This window comes from Scardinius erythrophthalmus, assembly GCF_964197995.2.
Source record: "Scardinius erythrophthalmus genome assembly, chromosome: 1".
NCBI lineage: Eukaryota > Metazoa > Chordata > Actinopteri > Cypriniformes > Leuciscidae > Scardinius > Scardinius erythrophthalmus.
The window spans coordinates 57,571,265-57,597,821 of record NC_138221.1 but is presented as its reverse complement, the minus strand read 5'-3'; the positions used below and the strand labels follow the sequence as shown (position 1 = coordinate 57,597,821).

The window sequence follows — 26,557 nt, the reverse complement described above, 5'->3', positions numbered from 1 at the left end:
CGTGTCTGTTGCCACCAAGTCTTGCTGCAGGTCTTTTGCAGTCACTCAAGGGATTTTCCTGAACCTGCATTCTCATAAATCTGGTTGCAGCCGTTGATAGCTTCCTTTTTCTGCCTCGTCAGGTAGTGCAACCAGTCTTCTTTGAACTTTGAACTTGCGAACTATGCTTTCAACGGTGTCTCTAGGAACATTTCGTGCCTTCGCTATCTTTTTGTATCCTGTTCCTTGTTTGTGAAGGCAGATGATATCTTCTCTTAACTTTTTGGACCATGCTATTTCTAACATGCATTCAAACATAGCCAGTTCAGATGTTTCATGTGTTCTAGCTCAAGCACACCTGGTGCAACTAATGAAGCCCTTGATTAGTTGCATCAGGTGTGCTTGAAACAACACCAGTTTTGCAGATTTCTGCTGTTGTGAGGGATACTATTCAAGAGGTTGAATAATTTTGAGACTGCAGAAGTCATTAAAAGTTGCATTTTCAGTTGAATTTGGGGAAACCACTTGAAACATTTGTTGTGTTGAGCTATTTAAATTACTTTTGTTTGATTTGTTCATTGCAAACAGCTGAAAGTCTGAAAGTTTTGCCAATAAAGCTGATTTGCAATTAGGGTTGAATAATTTTGATTACAACTGTATATATGAAGTCATGTAGTGCAACTAACATGTCAAAACCTGCAGGTAGTTATCTAATAAAAATAAAATGGCAAGGTTAGTTCAGGCTTAAATTCTTATTTCTATATATAAAGTCTGGTAGATACATTATTCTTTCTCCATCCTACTTTCTTAGTGTTTTAGGCTCAGTGCCTCTGCTCCAGTGGCTGTTGGGACATCAGCTTGATTTTAAGCCCTTTTGTTATTTATAGCCACCAGTGTTTGTTGATGAAGAATAAATAATGTAAAGGCCTTTAACGGGAGCTTTGCGCCTAGTAAATGTCAACTCATCTGCCAACTGGACCTATAAATGAGTCCCCCATTAGAAGCGGCAGAGTTTTCTTCCCCCTCTTCTTTGATTAGAGACACGGTAGAGGTTATGCTCTCACCTTCAGCCTGGAACTGGGTGATCTCTCTAAGCCAAAACTGCTGGATAAATGAGCGGTTCTCACAGACTCAACACTGAATGATCAAGCTTCTCTCTGAAGATCAGCTCCCTCTGGACAGCTGAGTCCGTACTGATACCTTACATAATCATGCACCATCTGACCCCTCACACACATTAGCACACTGCTGCATGGGAGAAGTTTGCATTCAGTATGAGTGTAGTTGGGTACATGTTCAAGATGTGGAGTGAAAGTACTGCTTTCTTTGCTTATTATTTCATGTTTTCTCTATGAAAATATAGGAATATTCTGTCTCGTACCATTACTTCATATGACTTACACTGAATTGGACTGCCTTGATTAAAGCTGAAATGTAATTAAAATCTATTTTCTATCTATCTGTAAATCTATTTTCTAAGTGCATGTCATTGATCTTATTGTGAATGATTAATCTGTGCTTGTTTAATTTTTTTAAGAATGCTTTGACCTTAATCATAATATAAAAACTGGGTCTTCCAGTGAAAATGGTGGTGAATGCTGGTCTTCTCCAATCTCTAATAATTTTCCTATTTTGTCTGCCTTTTAATTTAAATTTAAACCCATTTAAATGATTGGAGGTTAAACCAGTCCCTACAAGCTCATGCTCCTCTTACTCCACTTTTGTGTGCAGTAACCACAACTCAAAATCCAATCAACAATCGATACATAAATCCAAGTCCCTTCCATTTTTTTTCTTTTTAATCTGTTACTCTTGGATTAGTCTCGCATAGCCAGACCTTCAGATTCTGCTATCAGAATGGCCTGGTTTCCATCACAGCTTTCATTAGCCTAGGACCGCCCAAGATGAAGACTGACCGACATGCAAAGCAACCAATCACAGTTCGTTTTGTTCTGTATCAGGTTTAGGGGCGTGAAAATATAACGTTGATGGCCCTACAATAACAGACCGGCTTGCATCTAATATATTATTAATTCAAGAATGTTGTGCCAAGTTTACTGCAACAATGACGCCGTGAACTTCACATAGTTGAATCCAGCGTTTATCCTGATAAGCACTCGTTGGCACAGTAGTAAACACCACAGCTTACTTTTTCCATGAGAGGGTTTGGCATCACAACGGCTTTGTTTCCAGGCAGACCTTTAAAGAACGAGAAAACCTGTAGAATTTAACCAATCAGTTGATGACTTCAAAACTCCCGGAGGTTTTCACATTTTGTGTGCCTTATGCATCAGACATTCATCCAGCGGTCCTTGGGCTTGACATATGAGGCGGCGGCTGCACTTGGATGTAAAACACAATATGGAAGAAAAGATCGGCCTTTACTTCTGTTTCATTGCGACTTTAAATTCCACCGGCTCCCCCTGCATGTCTCTTTCACAATTTTTTATTTGGCTTCAAACTGTGATGTGATCACAATGCATCTTATAATTTGATGGATCAATCCACAAAAATAAAAATAAAACAATACAGCTGAAGTGTGTATTAATAGAAATAAAACAATACAAACATTAGACACTTCAGCTATTAAAAATGTGTATTTAATACTTACTCGTGAATTAATACTTGTATTTATCAAAGCATATGCAAGGCAAAACTTTAGGGTCACATGGTCCAATTCTCACTATTAACTACGACTTTTACCTCAATAAACCCCTAATTACTGCTTATTAATAGTTAATAAGGTAGTTGTTAAGTTTAGGTATTAGTTAAGGGATGTAGAATATGGTCATGCAAAATAAGGCATTGCTATGTGCTTTATAAGTACTAATAAACAGCCAATATCCTAGTAATATGCATTCTAATAGGCAACTAGTTTATAGTGCATATAAATGTTATGTGGTGTGTAACACCGTAAAAATGGCACAGAGAGGAAAGCAAATATGCAGCCCCTTATATAATGTGAAAATGTGAGTTTACACAATTACAAACAGTTTCAGTAAGACCTTCAGATAAGTGTAACAGCCAAGGACAAAAAGGCTGAAAAATCTTGTTATTTTACAATATCTTAAAGCAACCAACCAACGTCCTTCCCTTTGTGGGGAATGTATCACATACTTTAACATTTTTATGATCTCATGCACAGTCACATAAAACAAGAGGTTTTTTGAGGGGGCACTAGTGGCAGTCCTGACTCATTTGATGCCTTAAGTAATTTAAAACACTTGCCCCCCGGTTTCACAGACAAGGCTTAAGCTACTCCCAGACTAAAATGCATGTTTGAGTTGTTGTAATTGAAAGCAATATGTCTTAAAATATGTCACTGCCATTGTTTTGTCTCAAGATCCACATAAATAATGTTTTTTTTCTAAGGCACATTTATAAATGCTACTTAAATATCCTAGTTGAACTAAGGCCTAACCTTGGCTTAATCTAAGCCCGGTTTGTGAAACCGAGCCTTAGAAGTTCTATAAATTCAAGACCAACCAGTTTAGCTTTTTTAATTAAATACACTTTTCTTTTACTCAAAATAGTTTTGAAGAATACAATCGTGATGTGGATTAAAATTCTGACCTAATTATTGTAATTATCCAAAAGAAAGCAAAACATTAACTGTACTAGACAGCCAGTGATCATGATGTGTTTTCATTGTACGGAAAATATAGTTAATATATTATATGAATAATTACAAATAATAATTATTAACCATATAATAACCATTAATATATCAGTCTCTCACAAGTGAAAACTTTTTTTGCTTGTTTGCAGGTGCGTTTTTCCTCTCAGTCTTTATTCGAGTACTTGAAGGGCATTCAGCAGGATGGCGCAGCGCTTCAGCAGTTTGGAGACACTTTGTTGCGCATCTTCAGAGATAACCTGCGCATTGACAGGTACAACTGCACTGCAAAACACAACGTAGCCACAAAACCGCTGCATATGTCATACAGATGCAGTGAGGAAGATGTGGGCGGTATGGCCAAAAATCTTAGTATCAGTAATTTGACATCATAGTAATGGTGTACATGCTTGAAAGTTCAACAACAACAAGCTTTTTTTGGAACTTGGTGGCTGTGAACCAAAGATTTTGTTTTGTATTTATACTATATATTTTGATCTGCCCACAGGGTTTCTGTACCTTTGCTGAAGATGGTGGACCAACTTCTCGCTAACGGCTGTTTTGAACTCTTCACCAGCGAGGAGAGGTGAGCGTGGGAAAGCCCAGCGTACATTACTGCCTCCCTTGGCTCAGATACACAAACCATCCAGAGCTCGGCAGGAGAAATGATATCATGACAGAAATTCACAGAAAGGACTCACACAGGGAACCTTTGGGAGAACTTGAGATCAGCCCGGCCAAGTCATATGTTGAAATACGGAGACAGAGGGTGAATGTTTGTGTTGGTTTGGTTTAATCTGTAATTTTTTTGGTTTTTGTTTTCAGTCATCCTTTTTGCGTAGAGCTGCTGTCCCTGTGTAAGGAGGAAATCAAGAAGTCCAAGGATGTCCAGAAGTTGTTTTCATGTATAGCTGTGTAAGTGCAGTTGCATTTCCAACACTCTGTGGATACATGGGGCAAATAAAGGCCAATTCACACTGCACCGACAGACGCAGATCAACACCGATAGTCGCCAGATTACAGCAAGCCACTTTTCAGACATTCTTATTGCGATTCATGTTCAATTGGCGAAAACAAGCTCTGACAGACGCCAACGGTGGTAACACACTGAACCAACAAAACACGACAAAGTGTCTGTTGCCGTCTGGTGGTGCAGTGTGTGAATTTGCCTTAAGGATGTGGAAATTGAGAAATCTAGTTCTTGGAATGTAGCTCCAATGTTCCAAATTCTTGATATGTAATATTTTGACAAACGTTTATACTGTTTTCAATGAAAATGTTGATTTAATGACTTTAAATCAACATTTCACACCATTTCAGGTGTGACTTTTGGTTTTAGTGTGATCTCTCTTGTGATTGGTCATTGTTTCTGAGCACGCTCTCTCTGATTGGTAGGGATATTGCATAAAAAAAACTGCTGGATGGAAACACTAAAATCTGCATAAAAACGTATGCACTCATTTTAATTGGACAATTTTTTTTTCTCTGATAAGAAAACATGCGCATAAACTACGACGGAAACTCATTTGCAGAATAAATTCCTTGATGTGCATCAGTGTCACTGTGCACGATGGGACAGAATAACTAGACTAACCTGTGGGCCGATCTTTTTGTACAGCATCTGAAAAGCTGTTTTGGTTGTTCTGAAATGCCTGAGCAAAGTCTGTCGTCAAAGTGGTTCGTTATAATTACCTCACGGAACTCTCTTGCACGACTGCGTTCCCAAACGCAGGCACCTGCCTCCGAAAGCAAGATAACGTGTTTATTGAGTTTCATCTTCGAATTTGTATTGTGGCACAGAAGTTGCATTTATTTATTTATTTAGCAACAACCAACCACTATCTCAAACGAATGCAAGATTCATGTTCAGATTTATTACAGTTCATCACTCAGGTTTGTTCGCAGATTTAGCTGCAGCAAACTGACTACAGAACTACACTTTCATTTGGGCAAAATATTGCAGTGGAGATCGCTAATCTTCAACATGTGTGCTCTCAGAGCACAGAGAGCACATACACATGGTTGCCAGGTTGGAAAGATATTCAACAGTTTTGTCAATTTTTGACGTCGGCCTATAATTTTTTTTCCATCCGAAATTTGTTTTGACTGCAGAGATTTTTATTTTGACAGTGCGCAGATGCACAGGAACTCCCATTCTCCTTCTTCACTAGATTAATTTAATCTTTAATAAAAAAAAAAAAAAATACAGATTAGAAAATACAATTCCCAGTGCACTGTAACGTGTCTGTTACAGTGTTTTTTTCCCCTTTTTATTCCTGTTTTTAACTATTTCCTTATCTGTGAAAAATACTGTAAGATGAAGTTTCTATCTGATCTATGTTTGTTTTAACGAATGTATTTTGATGGAGTTCAAATAATTTTTTGCATATTGATATATTTTCCAATGAATTATTTCTAACTTTTTAATTATGTAAAACAAACTGTATTGCTGCAATTGTTATGCATGTGTTATTTACCATCTTAAAATTTAATAGTGTAATATCACACATAGGCTACGGTCAGACTGCAGGCAAATCAGATTTTTTTGCTCATATGTGACTCACTGTTTTTCTCATAACACTGTGAACAGCACAAACCACATGGAATCTAATCCTTTCAATTCGGATTTGGGCCACTTCCATATGTGGTCCTAAATCCGATACAGGTCAGATGTTTTGCAATGCGACCGCAGTCTGAAAAGTCATATCGGAATCCGTGCGACTTTTACGTCACTCTAGATCAACATTCATCACAACTCTGAGCTCATGGGAGTCACTTCAAAGATTTTACATTCTCAATGTTATCAAGACAGTTGCGAAAGGCAGTCAGTGAAGGAGTGATGTGTCAGAACTCATAAGTATTACAGTGACAGCTCTATATACGTTATTTTCGCTTCCTCGTCTTTATTTTTATATTGCCTGCGCATAAATTCGCTGACTTCCGCGGCAGATCACACTATAAATAAATGCGTAACCACTTACTTTAATGTCCTCCATGTTTACTTCCTTATGACATCGAGTTGCGTGACGTATTTTTATAGTTCTTCTGCACATGCGGGTCAGTTCAGGACCGTGATCTGTTCTCACTGGAATCTGATATTAACCACATTTAAAACAACAAAATGTGAAGAGCTGTACAAAAAAAGGCTCTCAGTGTGAACGTAGCCATAGCCAATTGGCTTTATATCACTCCTCCCTAAGATATTGGCATCGGCCAATCTGTCGATCACTGATTAAAATAGGCCCTTCTGACTGACTCCCACTCTTTCACCGCAGGTTCTGTGGAATGGTGCAGTTCCAGGGTGATGTGAGGAAGAATGTCTTAGTGCAGCTGTTGATGTTGCTCTGTCACCCCTTCCCTGTGGTGAGACCATAAGCAGACCACTTCAGCCCAGACTTAGTCTAGGCACTTCTGATGTAATTCTGACTCCATTGTCTCTCTTGGGTCTGTAGATCAGGAAGACGACTGCCAGCCAGGTATACGAGATGCTCTTGACCTACGATGATGTCATTGACGACGATCAAGTGCTGACTGACGTCATGGCCTCGCTTAGTGACACTAATTGGTGAGTGTTGAAACGGGGCTTATTGGAGGATTATGATGAAGAACTTCAGCTCAGCTACTGATTTAATGCTCGTTTCTCGTTCCCCGTCTTAGGGAAAGTGACATCGCTACTGTGCGAACCCACAGGAATCAGCTCTGCGATTGGTTGGGAGTGCCAAGGCCGACTCTGGTAGCCAAGGTGACACATTTAGGCATCTAAAGAGGTTTTATGGGAGAACATTTTGTAGTGTGGGGGATGTTGCATCATATGGCATCTGACATCCAGATGCTGCTTTCAGTGTTACGCATCAACTGTTGGGAGAACAAGTTGTTTTTATACGTTAGTGGGTGTTCAGTTCTCCTAATCGGACACAGAAACCTTTAGGTTTCAGTTACAAGAACATTTGCAATTAAAGCAGACATGTCATGAAAATCTGACTTTTTCCGTGTTTAAGTGCTGTAATCGGGTCCCCGGTGCATCTACCAACCCAGAAAACGTGAAAAGAGACAACCCAGTAACTTTGTTTTGGTAAGCCTTTCACTGCAAGCATGTTAAAAAAATAAACCTATCAGGGGGGGATCTTATTATAATATTACCACCCCTTAATCTGCTAGTTTCCACCCACGCGCCGCCATTTGGTTTTTGCAAGCGACAAAACAGTGTAACCAGTTCTAACGCAATAGCAAAAGTTTGAGCAAAGCATGCAAACTGTTCTGTCGTCGCTGCACAGACGAGCATACAACACTATTTGACCAAAAAGTGTCACTGCTGTCTTATAAAGATCTCAGGGAACTGTGTCAACTTGTGTAAAAGTGAAACATGACGGTACATGCAAGTCGATGAGATGAATCAATGTAACTCCACAACAACTTCATAAATGTATCCAGTAACCATTCAGAAACGTCCAGGTTCAGTTTAAAAGTTGCAAAACTCTTCCTGAGTCTCCATAAGTTGCATTCCATTTATCTGGGGGGTATTTTGAGCTGAATTTTCACAGAAACAATCTGGGGACTCCATAGATTTATATTATATATTGTGAAAAGGGGCATAATATGTCACCTTTAATCTGTGATGAATATGCCTTTCTCCATCAATATGAAGACTTTCTGTCAGCACAATACTGCCCATTGCTACAATGAAATAGATGAGCTGTCACTCAATGGAATAACTGTTGGTAATAATAAAATGGTACGCATGTGTATATACAATGTGTGTGTGCACCGTCAATGAATGAGGTCAGTAAGATTTTTCAGGAAGAAACCTGTAAAGTGTTACCAAAAGTGGTGCCTTTATATTGGTTTTAGTGCATTTGTCATCTCGTCTTGTTTGTTTGTTTGTTTGTTTCAGACTTAACTTCAATAGATCCGTTCAGTCTCACCTGGACAGAAGTTCACCTGTCGGCCTCTCTGCACTGTGTTCTGTCTGGACATCAGGGACAGCGTCCTTATTTCTTCTCTGCTGTCTGATACAGTTGTCCATCTAATAGTATATTACCTGTCATCATTAAATTATTAAGGAAAATGGCTTTGAGCTCAGTGCTTAATTTTTTTTTATTATGATCTCCCAGTTTACCAAGTTAAAGGGATGGTTCAGAGTAATTTCAACCTAGGGTCCTTTGCACCATGACCTCGAGCCAAACACCCCCCAGAAGCTTTTTTTCCCTTGGTCGAACATTATTAAAGTTAGAGCTTATTTAGAGATATCAGCCTAATGGCTTAGTGCAGGCGCTAATGGTACCAAACTTCTACAGTAGTACAAATATGTTCTGTAATCATAAAACGAGGCATTGGAAAGTTTGCAAGTACATCAGGAGTTTATTTAAATATAACTCTTGACTGACTGCTAATGCTACCGCTAACCCGGACGTCGAGGTCACTTCCGTTATTTGGGAAAAGCCTGTAAAAGTCCTGGCAGAAAGCGATGCATAAGGATGTAGTGTAATGACGCCCAGTTCCAGGAATGCACTAATATTTTGTTGGTAGTACCAGTTTGCACCAATTATTAGTTAGTTGTCAACACTTAAATAATAAAAAATGCATTGCTTTCTGCCACGACTTTTACGGGCTTTTCCCAAATCACGGAAGTGACCTCGACGTCCGGGTTAGCAGTAGCATGAGCCGTCAGGCAAGTGTTATTTAAATAAACTCCTGATGTACTTACAAACTTTCCAATGCCTCGTTTTATGAGTACAGAATCTATTTGTACTTCTGTAGAAGTTTGGTACCATTCTGGGCATTATTAGTGGGGTAATTTACAAGATACAACCTTGGATCCATTAGCGCCTGCTCTAAGCCATCTGGCTGATATCTCTAAATAAGCTCTAATTTTAATAATGTTAAAGGGAAAGGTCAGGTCATGGTGTAAAGGACCCTAGGTTGAAATTACTCCGAACCATCCCTTTAACTTGGTAATCTGGGATTTATATTGCAAATTATTCATAGCATGTCATTCAGAGGCATATGAGGTGGAGGATCCATTTCGATATTTGACTTGTTCCAACACAAATTCAAGAAATCGTTCACCCAAAAATGAAAATTAATAATTCATATTTGACGCACTTTCATGATTCCAAAACCAAATCAGCGAACAGATCAGTTTTTTGAGGCTATGCTTTTCAATAAACCAGTTGAAACGGTTCACAGATCTGATTCATTCTTTATTTCATTTTACTGACTTGGTTCATTTGGACTGCTTTTAAGGTGATACTTTGAAAGCTTTCTGATACTTTAATGCTATTTTTTTTTTTCTATTTGGAACTTAATAGCAGCTGTGATATGGAAACGGCTGCATCAAGATTATTTGAAATATTTTTGTTCCACAGAAGAAGTCATGTGGGTTTAAAATGAGCTAATTTAATAATTGACTATCTTTACAATGGAAGTGAATCAACACTGAACTGACTTCAGCTGAACAATGACACCGTTTTCTTTTTAGAGCTGCTTTACAGTCGAATTGAACTATGTTGCGTCACTGAATAATTATTTTCCTATGGATCACTGTAAAGCGGCTTTGAAACAATCTGTATTGTATAAAGAGCTATACAAATAAAGGTGACTTGACTTGACTTTAAATGATGACATGAGGGTGAGTAATATATCTATTTTTTTGGCACATCCATGTCTTAAAGCCCAGCTTGTTGTGTTTGTTTCACTAATAATAACACTGGTGCCTTTTGGCCCTTTTTTTTTTTTTTTTTTATTTACCACCTTCAAATTGATAATTGGGTTTTGAGGGAACATAGGTGCAATGGGACCTGAAGGTAGATTACTTCCTTCTCTCACACCCTCAAACAATTAGTTCCCCCTCTTCATTCTCATCCGTCACAGCCAACACAACAGCTTTCCAGACAAGCATTATAGCAATGAAACTCAATCTAATCCACCTCATTATACTCCAGGGAAAGTGTTAACATTTACAGGAGAGGAAGCCCTGGCAGTGGACAGATGCAGCTTGGCAAGCTCATTCCAGTCCTGGCTTCCTATCCGTGTGGCTGATGTCTGACTGTGGGCCGGACGAGGAAGCCTGGCGCTCTCTCACGCGCAGCCCAACCCAACTCGGCTCTCACTTTGGGCACAGGCTTTACTGGAGCTTAGAGAAGAACCCACATGGTCTCAAGATACACAACAGCACTCCTGGCTAAAACAAAGGTCTGATTGTTGAGTTGGAGCCCTTAGATGGTAGGGGTCTCATTCTTTTAGAGAGGCACAGTAGATGAAGTAGTTCGATTTCGATTACTGCCTGTTGGGTAATCAGGATTTGGGCTTAATTGTGTCCTTGCATTCCCCCTGAACTTTCAATAGATTTTTTTTTTCTTTTACTTGAAGGAATAATTATCTCCAAAAGAAATATTTTGCCATCATTTACTCACCCGCATGTCATTCTGACATTTGCGTTTTTTTTCTTACATTAAACAAAATTAGATGTTGACAAGAATGTCCAAGTTGCTCTTTTCCACACAATGAAAATAGATGATTTATACAGAAAAAGACAAAGGAAATACCGGTCACTTTATTATGTACACCTTGCTAGTACTGGGTTTTGCCTTCAGAACTGCCTTGATTATTCATGGCATAGATTCAACAATGTGCTGGAAACAATCCTCAGAGATTTTGGTCCATATTGACATGATAGCATCACACAGTTGTTGGCTGCCCATCCATGACGTGAATCTCCCATTCCACCTCATCCCTAAAGTGCTCTATTGGATTGAGATCTGGTGACTCTGGTGGCCATTTGAGTATAAAACCAGTTTGAGATGATTTGAGATTTTGTGACTTGGATCATTATCCTGCTGGATGTAGCCATCATAAAGGGATGGACCTGGTCAGCAACAATACAAAGTGTGCTAAAAAAAAATACCCCCCACACCATTACACCAGCAGCAGCCTGAAACGTTGATACAAGGCGGGGTGGATTCATGTTGTTTATGCCAAATTCTGACATACCATCTGAATGTCGCAACAGAAATTGAGATTCATCAGACCAGGCAACATTTTTTCAATCTTCTATTGTCCAGTTTTGGTGAGCCTCAGGTTCCAGTTCTCAGCTGACAGGAGTGGCCTTTCGTTGTCTTCTGCTGCTGTATCTGCTTCAAGGTTCGATGTGGTGTTCGTTCAGAGATGCTCTCCTGCAGTCCTCGGTTGTAACAAGTGGTTATATGAGTTACCTGTTACCTTTTATCCAGCTTGAATCAGTCTGACCATTCTCCTCTGACCTCAAAAGGGCATTTTCGCCCACAGAACTGCCACTCATTGAATATTTTCTATTTTTTGGACCATTTTCTGCAAACCCTAGAGATGGTTGTGTGTGAAAATCCCTGTAGATCAGCAGTTTCTGCAATACCCAGACCAGCCCGTATAGCACCAACAACTATGCCATGTTCAAAGTAACTTAAATCACCTTGTTCCCCATTCTGATGCTCAGTCTGAACTTCAGCAGATTGTCTTGACCATGTCTACATGCCTAAATGTTAGGTGTTGCTGCCATGTGACTGGCTGATTAGATATTTGTGTTAACAAGCAGTTGAATAGATAATAACATGGCCTGGTGAGTTATCCATATTACATGTGTGCTTAATGCTGTGTCTTGTCCTGTAGCTCAGACGGTAGAGCTTGGTACTAGCAACACCAAGGTCATGGGTCAACCAGCTTTGCCTTGCCATGTTAAAGTTTCCACCATTATCTGATATGAATAGCAACCCATTATGCCTAATGTTACCATTGACAAACTTTAGTAACATTATTTCATAACAATAATAAACAGGAAAAAACTGCCTCTGTCGCAGTTTTTCAAATTCAGGAATCAGAATTTTAGTTATAATTATGACATAAATTTCAACTATAAAACGGCTCTCCAGCGTATTCATGAATGTTCTGACATCTGTCTAAGCTGAAGCTGGTTAAGACTAAATTTAAGGGATTTATAATGGCTTCCTTTATCCAATTGCATCTGGTTAGAACATCTCAGCAAACAAAAACATGTTCGAAGAACATCTTGCTAACATTCCTATTACAGTAAGTAATGAAAATTGTATTTCTGAATGTTCTCTGAGCATTTTTTCTTGGTTATATGAACGTTAGGGGAACATTTTTATAATTATGCAACGTTACTTTTGAATGTTCTCTGAACATTCTGAAACAAGTAGTAATGTTAGACAAATTTCCAACTAAAACGTTCCATGGACAATGTATATTTCCAACTAAAACGTTCCATGGACAATGTATAAATAATATTTTTGTTAACGTTTTGAGAACATTATTAAAGACCATTTAACTGTGAATGAACATTCTATTAATGTTACTGGAAGAAGATTTGTTCATATATTTGAGAGAATCTTGCCAGAATGTTCGACAAAGTTCTTGAGAACATTCTCTGTTAGCTGGAACAGTGCTACGCAATGCTGGTTCTTATTAAACGCTGTTGTTTTTTAAAGTTTCTTCCATCGCTGCTGTGCAAAAGCAGCACCAGAGTCTTAATACACCTCACACAAACCCTGGGTGTTTAGTTAGTATGAGGTTTCACCTTCTCCACTCCAACCTTTTTGTAATTCGAATTTAATTAATTTTGAGGGGAGAGAGATGGAAAGTTCAGTTCGTTTTTATCTGGCTGATTTTCTGGAATAGCGAGGGGCTCTGCTACAGTGCAGAGAGTCAGGAAGAATGCTAATAATTCTGAAAGGCTTACAGTTGGCCGACAGTAGCCATGGCGATGGCTCCTGTACAATGGAGGCCTTTTAAAGAGGACGATGGGGAGGGGGGCCGTTCTCATCCACTCAGCGGTGCGGTGATATTGCGGCCGGGCATTTTCCACTCTCCCCTGAGCTGTTTGTTATGGGATTAGGTGCCGCCTGTAGTGATCTGCACCATTCTGAGGTTAAAGTCTCTCTTTTAATAGAGTTTTAATAAAGTGCATACTATGAACCCACTGTCTTTACGAGAAGGGAGCTTTATCAGCTTAGATTAAGGTTGACTATAGGACTATAAGTATGTAGATACCCATACATTGTTGAGCAGCTTCAACTCTTCTGGGAAACCTTTTTTTTTTTTTTTTTTTTTTTATTAAGCTTGTTTGTTCTCTTCATGTGAATAAGTGCATCCCATGTTGCACTGCATCATGGTAACTGCCCCTCTGAGAGTGAGGTGCAAGTATGAATGAATAAGCTTTCATCTCTACACCATGTGGCCAATTCAGATGTCAGACCATAGCAAGTACTAGCACAAAGAAATATGTGTAGCTTAACACATTTCTCCTCTACTCTGCTCCGCCTGACCTTTTTTTGAGTTTGATTATTATCCATTTTCATTCAGCTATGTTTTTGGAGAGAACAATGTGTGCTCTTGTAGGGAGCAGCGTTTGTCTCGGAAACGTCATTCTAAGAAGAGGCCTTGTTGAGTTTCTTCTTACAGCTGTCTTGTTCAAGAAAAGCAAGGCGTGTTTAATTAAACCTCATTATCTCACTTATCCATCATATTCAATTACATCACCAAATGAGCCTAAAAATCATGCTGGTAAGTATCTTATCTGAAGGTATGAGAAATGTTATATCATGCCAACAGTATCACAACATAGTAATGTTTGATGAAATTCCTGAAAATGTTTTATGTGGTATAAGCAGTCACGGGTGGGTTCACAAATAGCATGATGCTGGAGATTCCAAGAAACAAACAGTCTTTAATAATAAATCCAACAGGGAAACACGTAAGAGAAACTCAGGAAATATAAAACACAACCACGTAAACTAACTAACAAATGGAAACTTACTAGTAAATACAGACGGGCAGGCACACAGGGCAAATTAAAACAAACAAGCTGAACCCCTCCCCCCACACACAGAGGTGAAGACCCCGGCGGCGCTGAAGAGCCAAAGGGACCGAACAACACAGAAGTTCCTGGAGGCCAAGGCGGAGCCGTGGTGACGACCGGCCGAGGTGGAACCAGGGTGCCGAAGGACTGAGGTGCATTTGGTGGGACCAAGAACCAAGACGGAGCCAAAGGGGTAAAGGGACAAGGTGCCGCTAAAGGCCTGAAAGTCTATGGACGACTGACCAAGTTGGAGCTAGAGGGACAAAGGAGCCAGATGGAGCCGTTAGATTCACAGTCCCAGGTGGAGCCAAGGGGGCGAGGAGCCAAGGTGGAGCTGACTGGTTGACAGGTCGAGGTGGAGTAACAGGCTCGACGGCTAGAGGCATAGCTAGGGGACCTGCGCACCAAGAGGTAGCTGGTGACCGGAAGACTCAAGCCGGATCCGAGCAGCAGAGTGGAGTTAACAGAGGAGAAGACAAGGGACTGAAGGGAGCCAGCAGAAACATAGGCAGACAAGGCGGGAGAGGGAGGCTGGGAGGGACACGCGGAGATTAAGGAGACTCGGACACGAGAGTACAGGGAAATCCCTCTTCTATTTCCTCATGCCATTTTACTGGAACCTGGCGAAGCTCACCCTCAGTGTTGGAAGTATGAATGGGGCTGCAGTCCATGCCGTCAAACTCCACAAGGATGCCCTCCTTAACAGACGTTGTTGCCCGGCTCACGCACCTGGTCTGACTCTGTGGGCCTCAAGCTCCAGGGTGATTTTGGGCTCTGGTATAGACTCTGGCGCTGGTATTGCGACGACTCTGGCTCTGTGTTGCGGTGGGCCCAGACTCTTGGCCCTTGGGGACATGGCTAATGTCTGGCTTGGCTCTGGGTCAGGAGTGGGGCTGGTTTTGTCCTTGTCCACAAGGCAGATGGAGGTGATTCGCAGGTAACCAGCACCCACTTCTCAGTTTGTTCATTAAGGTTAGGCCGAAAAAATATACAAAGGCAGAGTGATCCGGGAAGTGTGTTAGGCACGCCAGTCCTAAAATGTCTCTTGTGTGGTCCTCGAGGGAACTATGCTCCTGCTCCAGGCAAAGAAGGCGGACCGCTGGTAAGTCTATCTTTTTTTCCAAAAATTATCTTTTTAGGGGTTCAGTGTTCTGTCATGGGTGGTTGCACAAATAGCTTTAATAATAAATCCAACAGGGAACACGTATGAGTAACTCAGGAAATATAAAACTCGACCACATAAACAGACACGAAAACACCACCAAACAAAAACTGTGAGAACTCAAGGCTTAAATATATGCAAGGGAGGCTAATTAACAGAAACTGAAACAGGTGTGTAACATAATCAGTTACCAAGACACTAACTAGTGAATACAGACAGGCAGGCAAACAGGGCAAACTAAAAATAAAACACAAACAAGCTGAACATAAATCTGACACTGTAATTCCCTTTTTTTAATGTATTTTTTATATAACTTTTGTTGCATTATATATCCCTTTAGCTAAAAATGAAGACTCGTATAATGTGTTATACATTTAAAAAACGTTTATGACATAAAGTAGTATCTTAGCTCAATGTCACTCTTAGAATTATTTTTTTTTTATCAGTGCACATTTTCAATCATGAAGGTCACTCATGTCTGTAGTCACATTGACTTTGCAGACTTACCACTGCATTGTGATAAAAAATAATGTTCAATAAAAACAAATATTGCTTTATCCTTGTACTTGTTGAATAGTTGGACTAACAAATCTGTTTTCCATTATTCTGTACAATTCTTTGCCTTTGAGTAAAGTTTCAGTTGAATTTCCATTTCAAAGTGGATCAAGACAACCTAAAAGTTATATAAATAACAATACTGTGAGGAATATATTCACACGCACACACAATGGATAATGTTGTATGAAGAAAGAGCAGATGTTCCACTTTTGTGGTGTGTCCTGTGTGCAATGATATTCTTGTGCATACCCAAATTATGGTTTCCACATGGTACATTAATTTTTAATTTGCTATGTTTATTTCAGCAGTTTCTTATAGGAAACCAACTCTTCTGTATCTCATTAGGTAGAAGGGTTGGACAGTGAGTCATAAATTCAGCTCTGTTGGACACAGCCCTTGGTGACTATGTGGGGCCCTTTATAAAATTGTTATAAATATGTGGGATGTTTAATTACGCCCAGGTGGAACTACAGCACACAAGTCCTGGAGCTCCTAACACCTGGTGAGAGAGAAATGACACCCTGTGCTCATTAACGTCTCCTGGCCACAGACTGGTTGGCGAGTCCTTTGTGATAATGGCCAGGATTTTATTTAGAGAAGCTGTGGTGGGTCTGCATTTAACAGACCTTGAGTCTTATTAAGGTAGCTGCTTTTTTGAGACAAAATTAAAAGGAATAAGGCACATCCAAAATGTGCAGACATTTTAGAAAAATGTTTACTGAATCAAAGTTTTGCCTGAGCTCATTGTTATGATAACATGGCAGCTGCCTGCACTAATAACTTTCAAGGGATTGTAAAAGAGGAAAATAACATTTTTATCTCACACAGAGTTAAGAACCACTTTATTGAAGAGATACATTTCCTAAAGCATGAAAAACTAGCTGAGACAACTGTGAGAGAATTGTGATTTCAATGCTGTTAGAAAAACGAATGAGCCATTGTTTGCTTTCAGATAGGGATTTCTGCTTCAAAAAGAATCATGTTTTCAGATCGTATTCCCTGTGTGTGTTGCAAAATGAGAATCTACAGGAAATGTTTTTGACAAAATAGATAGGCCGTATGGAATTCTTGCCTGTTCATCATCATGTTATCATCTATCAGAGTTAATGGACTCAAACAAGAGGTCCCGACGCCAAACACGTGGCTCGCTTATGGATAAATATCTGTGGACATCCACAGATATTTCATTTTCGAAAATATAGAGGCCTAAGAGAGGGTATCTTTCTGTGAGGATGGCCAAATAATGTAATTATATGATTGAAATACCAGATATGTTGTAATTATATGATTACAGTAGAAATAGCAGAGATGCTATAATTATGATTATGACAGCTGATGCGGTCATTCTCCAGGAAACCACACTTCTTATATCTTTCCAAAAGCCTTAATGAACAGTTTGAGAGGCATACGCTCCATGCCTTAGAAATTGCCACGTTGTTGTTAGGAATTATAGTAATTTGGGGAAGGAGGCTGCTGGATCGCGACGGGAATGTGGGCTAATTGCTAAGTCGTGTGCTTTTATAGACCACAGGTTAATGGGCAGGCCGTTTTTATATAGCGCGTGCAGAAGGACGCCTATAGATTATCTCGCTAATTGACTTGAGAGGTCAGATTTGGTTGCTGACATGCGGTTGATGTCAAATCTATAGCTAATGAGGTCATAGATTAGCTTAATTGACATGTTTTTAGCTCTGTTTTTTTTAGGTTAGCAATGAGCTGTGCTCACATCTTTATTTTCCTCCTTCTTCTGTTTACATTTGAAATGAAGCAATGTGCTGTGCTCACATCAGTTCCCCCCTTTTGCTTTTGTTTGAATCCGATATGAAGTATAAACAGATAAACTTAAAGGGACAGTTCACCATGCCATGAGGTAGGCTATTCATGCTTAAAAAATGCACTATAAAAGCATCATAAAAGTACTCTTTTACACTTTACAATAAGGTTCCGTTTATTAACATTAGTTCACAAACCATCTAAACCATTTGTTAGTAAAAGTCAATTTCAGCTATTACTGATACATCACTAAAATCTAAATTTACTGTTAATATTACTTAAAAGTTGGTAGGCAGTTTCGGAGAGGCTAGCAATAGCTAGCTATCTTTGAAAGCATAAGATCCCACCCTCCCTTCAGAATGTCGCGAAAGACCTCCTTCAAAACTCCTAAACACACACGTCAGAGCAGAGTCTGCAAAGCGTTGTGAGATACAGCGTTAAATTACCTTATGTCGCAAAGCACATAACATTATAATAATAATGAATGTAAACGACGTAAAGGATAACTCTTGCCAAAATGCAATAGGGTCTTTTTGTTAATCTACTCATAGCAAACTTTCGTTTAAAAGCATAATTAGACTGGAAACGCTACTTTTAAGTTTGACCGTATTTTCGTTTTCGGTCATATTGCCTTTTGAATGGGAGTGCTTGGGGCACTACTATGATAGCATAAAAAAAAACGCTATTTTTAAAACACTAAGAAGGCTCGACGCAACATGAAACTTTGCTCGAAGTATCACCAGGGGCTCTACACATGAACTCCAGCATTGAGAACATTGTTTGTGTACACAGAGTTCACTAAAAAGAAAGATTTTGAAAAACTCACTGTAGCTGTGTCCGCCGGCATTTTGACAGTCAAAAATAGTCGATCTCCACACAAGATATATGTGAAAAAAATATATATATATAGACAACCTCTTGATTGCTATCAGGATGTGAAGAGAGTTTCAACCAGAATAACAAAAAGTTTTTATGAAAAGAAAAATGAATACTCTATCTTTAACATGATAACATGAACTAACAATGAACAGTTGTAACTAACGTTAACAAAGATTAATAAATACTGTTGCAAATGTTTCGCTATTTTTTTGTTAATATTATTTAATGCATTAGCTTATTTTAAAGGATTAGTTCACTTCAAAATGAAAATTCTGTCATCATTTACAGATGATATTTTGAAGAATGTCGGTAACCAGACAGTTGATGGACCCCATTGACTTCCATAGTAGAAAAAAAAAAATACTATGGAAGTCAATGGGGTCCATCAACTGTCTGGTTACCAACATTCTTGAAAATATCTTCCTTTGTGTTCAACAGAATAAAGAAATTCATACAGGTTTGAAACAACTTAAGTGTGAGTAAATTATGACAGAATTTTAATTTTTCTGTGAACTATTCATTTAACTAACGGGACAACATTATTGTAAAGTGTTACCTGTGATTATTTACGCAAGTCATATGGGTTTGACTTGACATTTACTCAATGACATGAAGCTGAGTAAACATTGACAAAACTTTTAGTTTTGGGTGAACTGTTCCTTTAAATCAGTGTCATTATGCCTGGTGTCATAACACTCAAGCTGCTGGTTTTTGAAAGTGCAGGGATGTTTTTGTTTGCATTATAGCACATATGTTCTGTCTTATGTTAAAATAGATTAGCTACTGAGTCCTGTGCTGGTCTATGAATACTGTGGCTTCCTGTGTCTTTGTCCTCTTTGAATCTGTGGGCTTGCCTTCAGATAAAGTAGACTGCCCCCAATTAGCCTCTCATTTCCTCGTCACTTTCTGTCTGAAGTTACCAGATTCCTTTCAAAAGACTGTGTGTGTGTGTGTGTGTGTGTGTGTGTGTGTGTGTGTGTGTGTGTGTGTGTGTGTGTGTGTGTGTGTGTGTGTGTGTGTGTGTGTGTGTGTGTGTGTGTGTGTGTGTGTGTGTGTGTGTGTGTGTGTGTGTGTGTGTGTGTGTGTGTGTGTGTGTGTGTGTGTGTGTGTGTGTGTGTGTGTGTGTGTGTGTGTGTGTGTGTGTGTGTGTGTGTGTGTGTGTGTGTGTGTGTGTGTGTGTGTGTGTGTGTGTGTGTGTGTGTGTGTGTGTGTGTGTGTGTGTGTGTGTGTGTGTGTCAGATGTTCCAGGAAGAGTAAGGCAAGAAACATACTTTACATAAGTAGTTAAATCCTGACGCCAGTGCATTGCAAGCATTGAGTCCCTTGTATTGTGTGTTCTTGTGATACTGCAGCAGTGACAAACCTCAATACTCAAGGCACCCATGCAGTTACTTTCAAATGCCTGTGTCATCCGCTTGTTAAGTTGTGCCATCAAATAGGCCTACTGTTGCTGGGTCCAAGCCTTTACTCCAGTTCAAATGAGAATACAGCCTTTTATGAGCACTATTTCATTTTTACCACACCTTTAAGATCTCACAACTACACTAGTCTATGGGCTTGTTAAATATTTTAATGATTCAGAAAAGATGAATCACTGTCTGGCCAACTGAGAGTACTGAGATAAAGGTTAGGATCATGATTTTTGTCAGACTTAACAACTGGATTAAACTAGATTACACTAATACCTGCTCTAGAAAAATACTCTGACAGTGTCTCCTTCACTAACATATAACAAACAGTGCAACTAAAGAATGAATAACTCTTATTATCCAGTTCTTTTTAAATGACAAAGAAACACTTATGAATCAAACAAAGTGCGTACATGATCTCACAAATTTACTAAACGAGAAGTTATCACTTTCATCCTGGCTGACCGGAAAATAAACCTTAAAGTTAAATTGCACTGAGATAGTTTGTGATACTGTGTAGTTACTGACTGGCTGTTTATTTGATTGTGTAAATATATATTGTACACATTATGAGGTTTGCTGTAGTTTTTTTCTTTTTCTTTTTTTTTTTTTCTTCTATTTGATGTAGCCTATACTTGGAGCCAGTTTTAAAGGACTGCATTTACGGTGCTTCCAAGTGTAAGACAAGTTTTATTGATCTGATTTTGTTATTTTTGTTATTTTGAAATCCAAAATGATCTCATCATTTGGCAACGGAATTCTGAAGGAAGAAAATAAGAACTGCATTTCTTTTTTCCAAATATTTCTTCCTCAGAAGTAATTAACAAATCGTTAATAGCACCGTTAAGGATCATTAGGAGAAATCCAAACTTTTCTGTTCCTTTCGATTCCCATCCATAACTGTATGATTGCGGTCTGAGGGCAATTCGGAAACACAATGGCGAAAGCAATTGAGGTTGCATAGCTAGGAAGCTTCTGCGAAGTATGCTTTGGCTGCTCTGCTCTTTCACTACATCCCAAAGATGCCCTGTTGGATTTAGATGTGGTAGCTGTGGAGGCCATTGCGTACACTGAACTGAACTCATTGTCATGTTCTGATGTTTGACTTCAACAACAATGAAACCTTTTGAAGTACCTGATCTGCTTGCTTTTGTTTATTGAGTTGCTTTTGAGGACTGGGTTGCTGATGATTAGCTAGTTGCATATTTGCAAGCGTACAGGTGCACTTACTAAAGTGCCCACTGAGTGTTTATTCGAACGTGGTTCTGTTATCTTTAAGTTCAAAAACGCTGGTCCATCGGACCGCATAATCTGCATGCTTGCAACCTGAAAATAGCAGGCTTTTCTTGGCACTTTCTTAAATCTTTTGGCAGCTGCCTACAGAGCCAAAAATGTTGAGATTGACCTCCCTTATCCCGTGCCAGCCTGCCATGACCTCACCCTGTGATTGACACAGATTTTTTATTCAGTTTGTTCTTTGCCGAACAGGACCTTCGTCATTGGTGTAACATGACCGGTGTGTCCGTCATCGCTCAACCCCTTTTGTGATGGTGTTTGGCTCGGCAGGGTTACAGTGTGTTTTAGTGGTGACCTCATAAGGATAGATAAAGCTTCAGGGCCTGTCTGGCTCTTGTCCAGAATGAGCTCATCACCGAAAGAGCAGCCAGCTGGTGATGGGGCCGTTGGTCCCCTGACCCTTGTCTGCTCTGTGCATCCTCTAGTGTGTTTTGAGCCTTATTGGGAGCACGGTGTCAGCCTTCACGCTCTTCACACCCCTTTCTAGAGTCTGTTTCCTTCTGAGCCAACGGCTGCCGAAAGGTCCTCCGGCGCCTGGCTGAGCAGCAGTAGAGCCAGTTCATTGCGATGCGTCCCGTAGAGGGAGGACAACTAGTTTGGTCTGGCCTAACTCCAGAACTGAGGTCAGTCCAACTTTTGGGGTGGTCTACTGAGAACTCACTGAGAGTGTGTTGTCCTCAGATGCAAGTGATAGGAGGATGTTGTACTTTGCTTTTGTGGTGTTTTTCTAAGTTGCAGTGAAGCGCCTTTCATGGTAAGTCCACTCTATCTTTCCAGACTTCCCTTGCGTCTTGGGAGTAGGAACGCAGATGGAATGCCATGCATCATAATCGTGATTGTGTGTCACGCTGAATGAAGATGAATGAGGCTGCTCCGGTATTATGTTGTATGCGGATTTGACAGTGTGATGTGGTATGTCTGCTGCATAGTGCTATTGAATTACTACTATTAGATCCCAACCCACAACAAGCGTCTAAGGTTGGACTTTTGGCTTTATACACGGCTCTTTTCGCATGAAGCCAATCAGTGTGAGTTTAAAGGTTGCTGCACTCCAGATCCTTGCACTGCATCATGGAGAGATGGTCCCTTGTGGTGTCAGTGGATAACGCAGTTAGGACCAGTGTGATCCCATTAGTCAGAATGTTATTCAGGATTTTTGTCCCAGCTCACAGTAACCCTCTCAACCTGGAGTCAATCTACTGGAGGCCATACACGTGTGGGGCCAGCCAGGGGTCAGCACTAGCCACAGAGCCATATCTCCTTTCTCCCTTGTACCCTCTCCTGCCCGCTCCCTGCATTTGGATTTCATTATTCAATTCCTTTAGAATTCTTCAATAATTAAAAAGACGTTTTTCTGTAGATTAACGGCTATTCCCTGAGATCTTGTTGAGCCAATCCAAACATGTACAGGGAGGCCAAGAGGGGTCAGTGGCAGGGCTCCTCACACCCTGGGCCTGTTGGCCAACCCTGGACACCTCTGGATCTCAGGCACAGCTGGATCCAGGGACTTTGTTGCTCTAAGGTCAAGCTGAAACCCTGGCTGAATGCCAAATGCGAGTCACCGACTCTTGCACAGCTTGTCTGATTCGTTTAGCAGCACTCCATAAAATCTCCTTTGACAAGGCTTATTTTTTACTATACTTTTCATGGCAGAAGTCTTTGTTTACATACCTTTCTGTTTCATTCCGTTAGAATCGCTTCAGTATAGACTTTCATTAGAAAGATGGAAATTACAACACACTCTTCAGAAGTCATTAGTTTAATAGTTCCACCCATAAATCATTGAAAGAGAGCTCCAGGTGGTAAAGGCTTTGCTTCAAGGAAAATTGGTTAAGGAAAGGTTTTCCTCCCTATTAAACCCTTTTGCGTTTACAGACTGTAGTCAGCATTGTTTTGTTACGGTTATAAAATGTCTACCTGCTGTTTTTCTCTTGAAGAAACTCTTCATAGGCACTGTTCTACCTTCTCCAAGATTTCAGTGCGTCGCCTGTTATATCAGTATGAGTTTTCCGCTTTACTGTGTTATTAGATTAAGTAAATGCTTTAGCAGCGACACTGGTCAATGCTCTTATTGTGCAATCACCAGTGTCTTCTTGTATAAGACAGCAACAATGCTAATGTTGATATGTTCTCATTTAGTTGACAGTTTTAGCCAAAACTGCCAGTTCTCTAACCGCTAGTCTACACCACCCATTATTCACTAAAGTGAGAGAACCTGCACCACAGGGCAGAATACTGTAGTCAGAAGATGCCTTGTATAGAAAAGATTATAATCTGTGCTGCTAAAGCATGTGATGAAGCTGTGACTGGCAAATAGGTGCAAACAAAGGACACAACGTTGATCGGGGGGGTTGAGTCTTAGGCCTTAAACTTGTGATCAAAAACAAATGGAAATGCGCACCCTCAAGGACGTCACAGGACACCCAAATTAGATTAGCTCCTGTGTGTTTCACTCTTTGTCTGTGTGTTTACGCTTTACAAAGTTTGGTTATAATTTTCTGTCATATGATGCAGGGGGAGGGTTTGGGGTTATTTAATTCTATGCCTGTGAATTTCCTGCTCATATGAGCTCTTCAATGAAACACAAAAGGACACTGTCACTTTGTGTCATTTTGTTTTTGACATTCACCTGATTATTATTGTCGACTGCTACTGACAGCAGGAGAATTATGTCATTTTATCTATGGTACCATACAGATTAGGCCTCGTTTGTAAGGTATATGCCCTTCCAATTTAGTTTTGTGTAGGTGGAAAGGCAGTTACATTTAAAAAAATTGAAAGCTAAGAATGTGTCTATTCTTGACCTAACCCTGCTTTTAGAATTAGGGATTGATTTGAGCTCTCTGCTGAATCGCTTTGATTGTCTGTGTTCCTGGTGGGTATTCAGTCTCGCCTGCCTGGTTAACCTCATGGATATGGCTGGATGTGTGTCAAAGACACTGATTATTACCTGACCTGACTCTGGTTTGAGTTGGCTGCCTGCGCTACTGGTCTTTATAAAGCATTTCTTGTGTTCTTTAACAGGAGCCTAAATTACAGACCGCGTACATTTATTTTCAGGTAGTGGAACCAGGCACAATGGTCCCAATCTATCATTTTGTAGAGACTACATGCTGTTAGTCTCAGATGGCTTTTGAGGCTAAATTAGTTGATCGATTTACCAAAGTGTGTGAGGTTTGCAATACAATTCTAGATGTTCAGAAGATTTCGATGTTTAAAGTTTGGTTTGATGCACTCAGTAGCAAGTAAACCGAATATGCTTGCGCTTAACTCATTTTCCAAGTTTTTTTGTGTGTTAAATACTCTTGAAAATTCTTAAAAGCAAAGTTTTTAACCTCTTCAAACCTGAATTTTTTCCACAGAGCATTTTTTTTTTTTTTTACTAAAAAGTCAAAAAAAAAAAAAAAAGTTTTGCCAACTAATTAGTTTATTAGATTTTTTACATGTTCACTACGATGGACATCACGACTGAAGCAATATAAAAAAATCCTCATATTTTAACCATACTTACAAACTAGAGTTTGTGAATTAGTGTTGAAATAGTGTTTAAGATTTTGAAAAGAACACTTACTGTAAGAACAAGCAATGCAATAAGAATGTAGAAAAAAGTATGTATGATATAAAGCTGTTTTTTGTTGGTTGCCGTGGGTGAATCTGAGTATATGTGTATATGTCTTTGTGTGTATGTTTATGTGTACTTGCTGATTTTGTTAATGAATATATTTTTGTGTGCATTATAGCGTCAATACATCAGTGTGTGAGTGTGTTGCTGTGTATTCATTGATCTCACATCCATCCACTGTGGCTATTTCTCACTGAAACCAATGAAAAATTGATGGACAATTTATGGTCACTTTGAAGACATAAATAAATCATATTAATCATGTTTAATAAATTAATATTAATATTCATAAAACATCAACATTAGAATTTGTAGCTCTGTGTTTTAGCTTTGAAAGGCTTGCACAAATTTCACAACCTGGCACACAACTAATTCATGGTATGTTTTAACACCTGATGTCCATTGCGATGGACATTAAACTTTAAAAACTTCCTGTGTTCTGCAACTCTGAAAGATCTTCAAAATAACTTGATACTATTAAGATTATAATAGGTGCAAGTTGATTAAGCAACCATGAACATAAATCTACATATAAAAGATAAAAAGGGGCTTCCTCCTCCTCCTGTCTAGTTGGTTAGCCATGCCTGTCTTTTGTGATGCCTGAAGCTCAATCAGATTAAGTTATGGGGTCATATCTTCATTGTGATGCATGTAAAACCTCCCCTGTACATCTAGCAAAAAAAAAAATGAATGTGAATTAATGATTTTTTACTAGCTTCGCCAGAATTAGCTTTAAAAGTGGAAGCTTTCCAGTCTGGCTACACATCTGCTGCTACTGCTACCTTACAGTTATAAACACACACACATTATAGACAGCAGAGCTTTTAAGATCATGTTGTCTATATTTTCGCAGTGTTAGCCCAGTGTTTGGTGTTAAGGGGTGCCTCCATTTGAAAAATCTTTGCAGGTCTCCTTATTTGAGCTGGATGGCATGTGCGTATCGCCTCCCCAGGGGGTGGGCATGCCGCCATACTCGTGTGGTCCCAGCCCCCACATCAGAGCACAGGAACTCCCACATCCGCTCTACCCGTAGCCCACTCCATCATGCTATTTTAAGAACCAAGTCCGAGGGGAGTTGAATTACGCCCAGACGCCTATAATCACTTCCATCAGCCCTCCACTTTAGAGGATGGCCTCCATCTTTGAAACATTTCTTAGTTAGTACAAAACATTTTCCACAGTGCAATGGGCAGCACCAGCTGAGCTGAGTCAGATCTTGAGTCACTATCATGGGTTGATGCCATTGTAGAGGTGTTGTAGCTGTTTTCTGAATGCTGCCATTGTTCTGGCTTTAACCTGGCTGCAAGCAAGGCGTTCCTATTTGTTGGCTGTCAGCGAGAATTGATGTTGAGCATGTCAGCAGGGTTGTGGATGTGGTTTCTGTGGATGAATCCATGCTCGGTTATTGTTGTGGAAA

At 39.7% G+C, this 26,557-nt stretch overlaps 1 protein-coding gene across 3 annotated transcripts in view; it reads left to right on the top strand.

The window, feature by feature from the left end:
- Positions 1 to 9,779, top strand: part of tbcd (tubulin folding cofactor D) — a 63,300-nt gene extending 53,521 nt beyond the window's left edge. The window contains exons 33-40 of one of the 3 annotated variants that reach the window (XM_081371787.1): positions 3,748 to 3,869; positions 4,104 to 4,181; positions 4,421 to 4,510; positions 6,871 to 6,958; positions 7,048 to 7,160; positions 7,253 to 7,337; positions 8,487 to 8,857; positions 9,353 to 9,779. In XM_081371787.1, coding sequence (XP_081227913.1) covers positions 3,748 to 3,869; positions 4,104 to 4,181; positions 4,421 to 4,510; positions 6,871 to 6,958; positions 7,048 to 7,160; positions 7,253 to 7,337; positions 8,487 to 8,492 — 582 coding nt within the window. In that variant the 3' untranslated portion in view covers positions 8,493 to 8,857; positions 9,353 to 9,779. Of the gene's footprint in view, positions 1 to 3,747; positions 3,870 to 4,103; positions 4,182 to 4,420; positions 4,511 to 6,870; positions 6,959 to 7,047; positions 7,161 to 7,252; positions 7,338 to 7,593; positions 7,668 to 8,486; positions 8,858 to 9,352 lie in introns of those variants that run through there. The other 2 variants (XM_081371786.1, XM_081371785.1) reach the window with 2 other exon arrangements.
- The last annotated feature ends 16,778 nt before the right edge of the window (positions 9,780 to 26,557 follow it).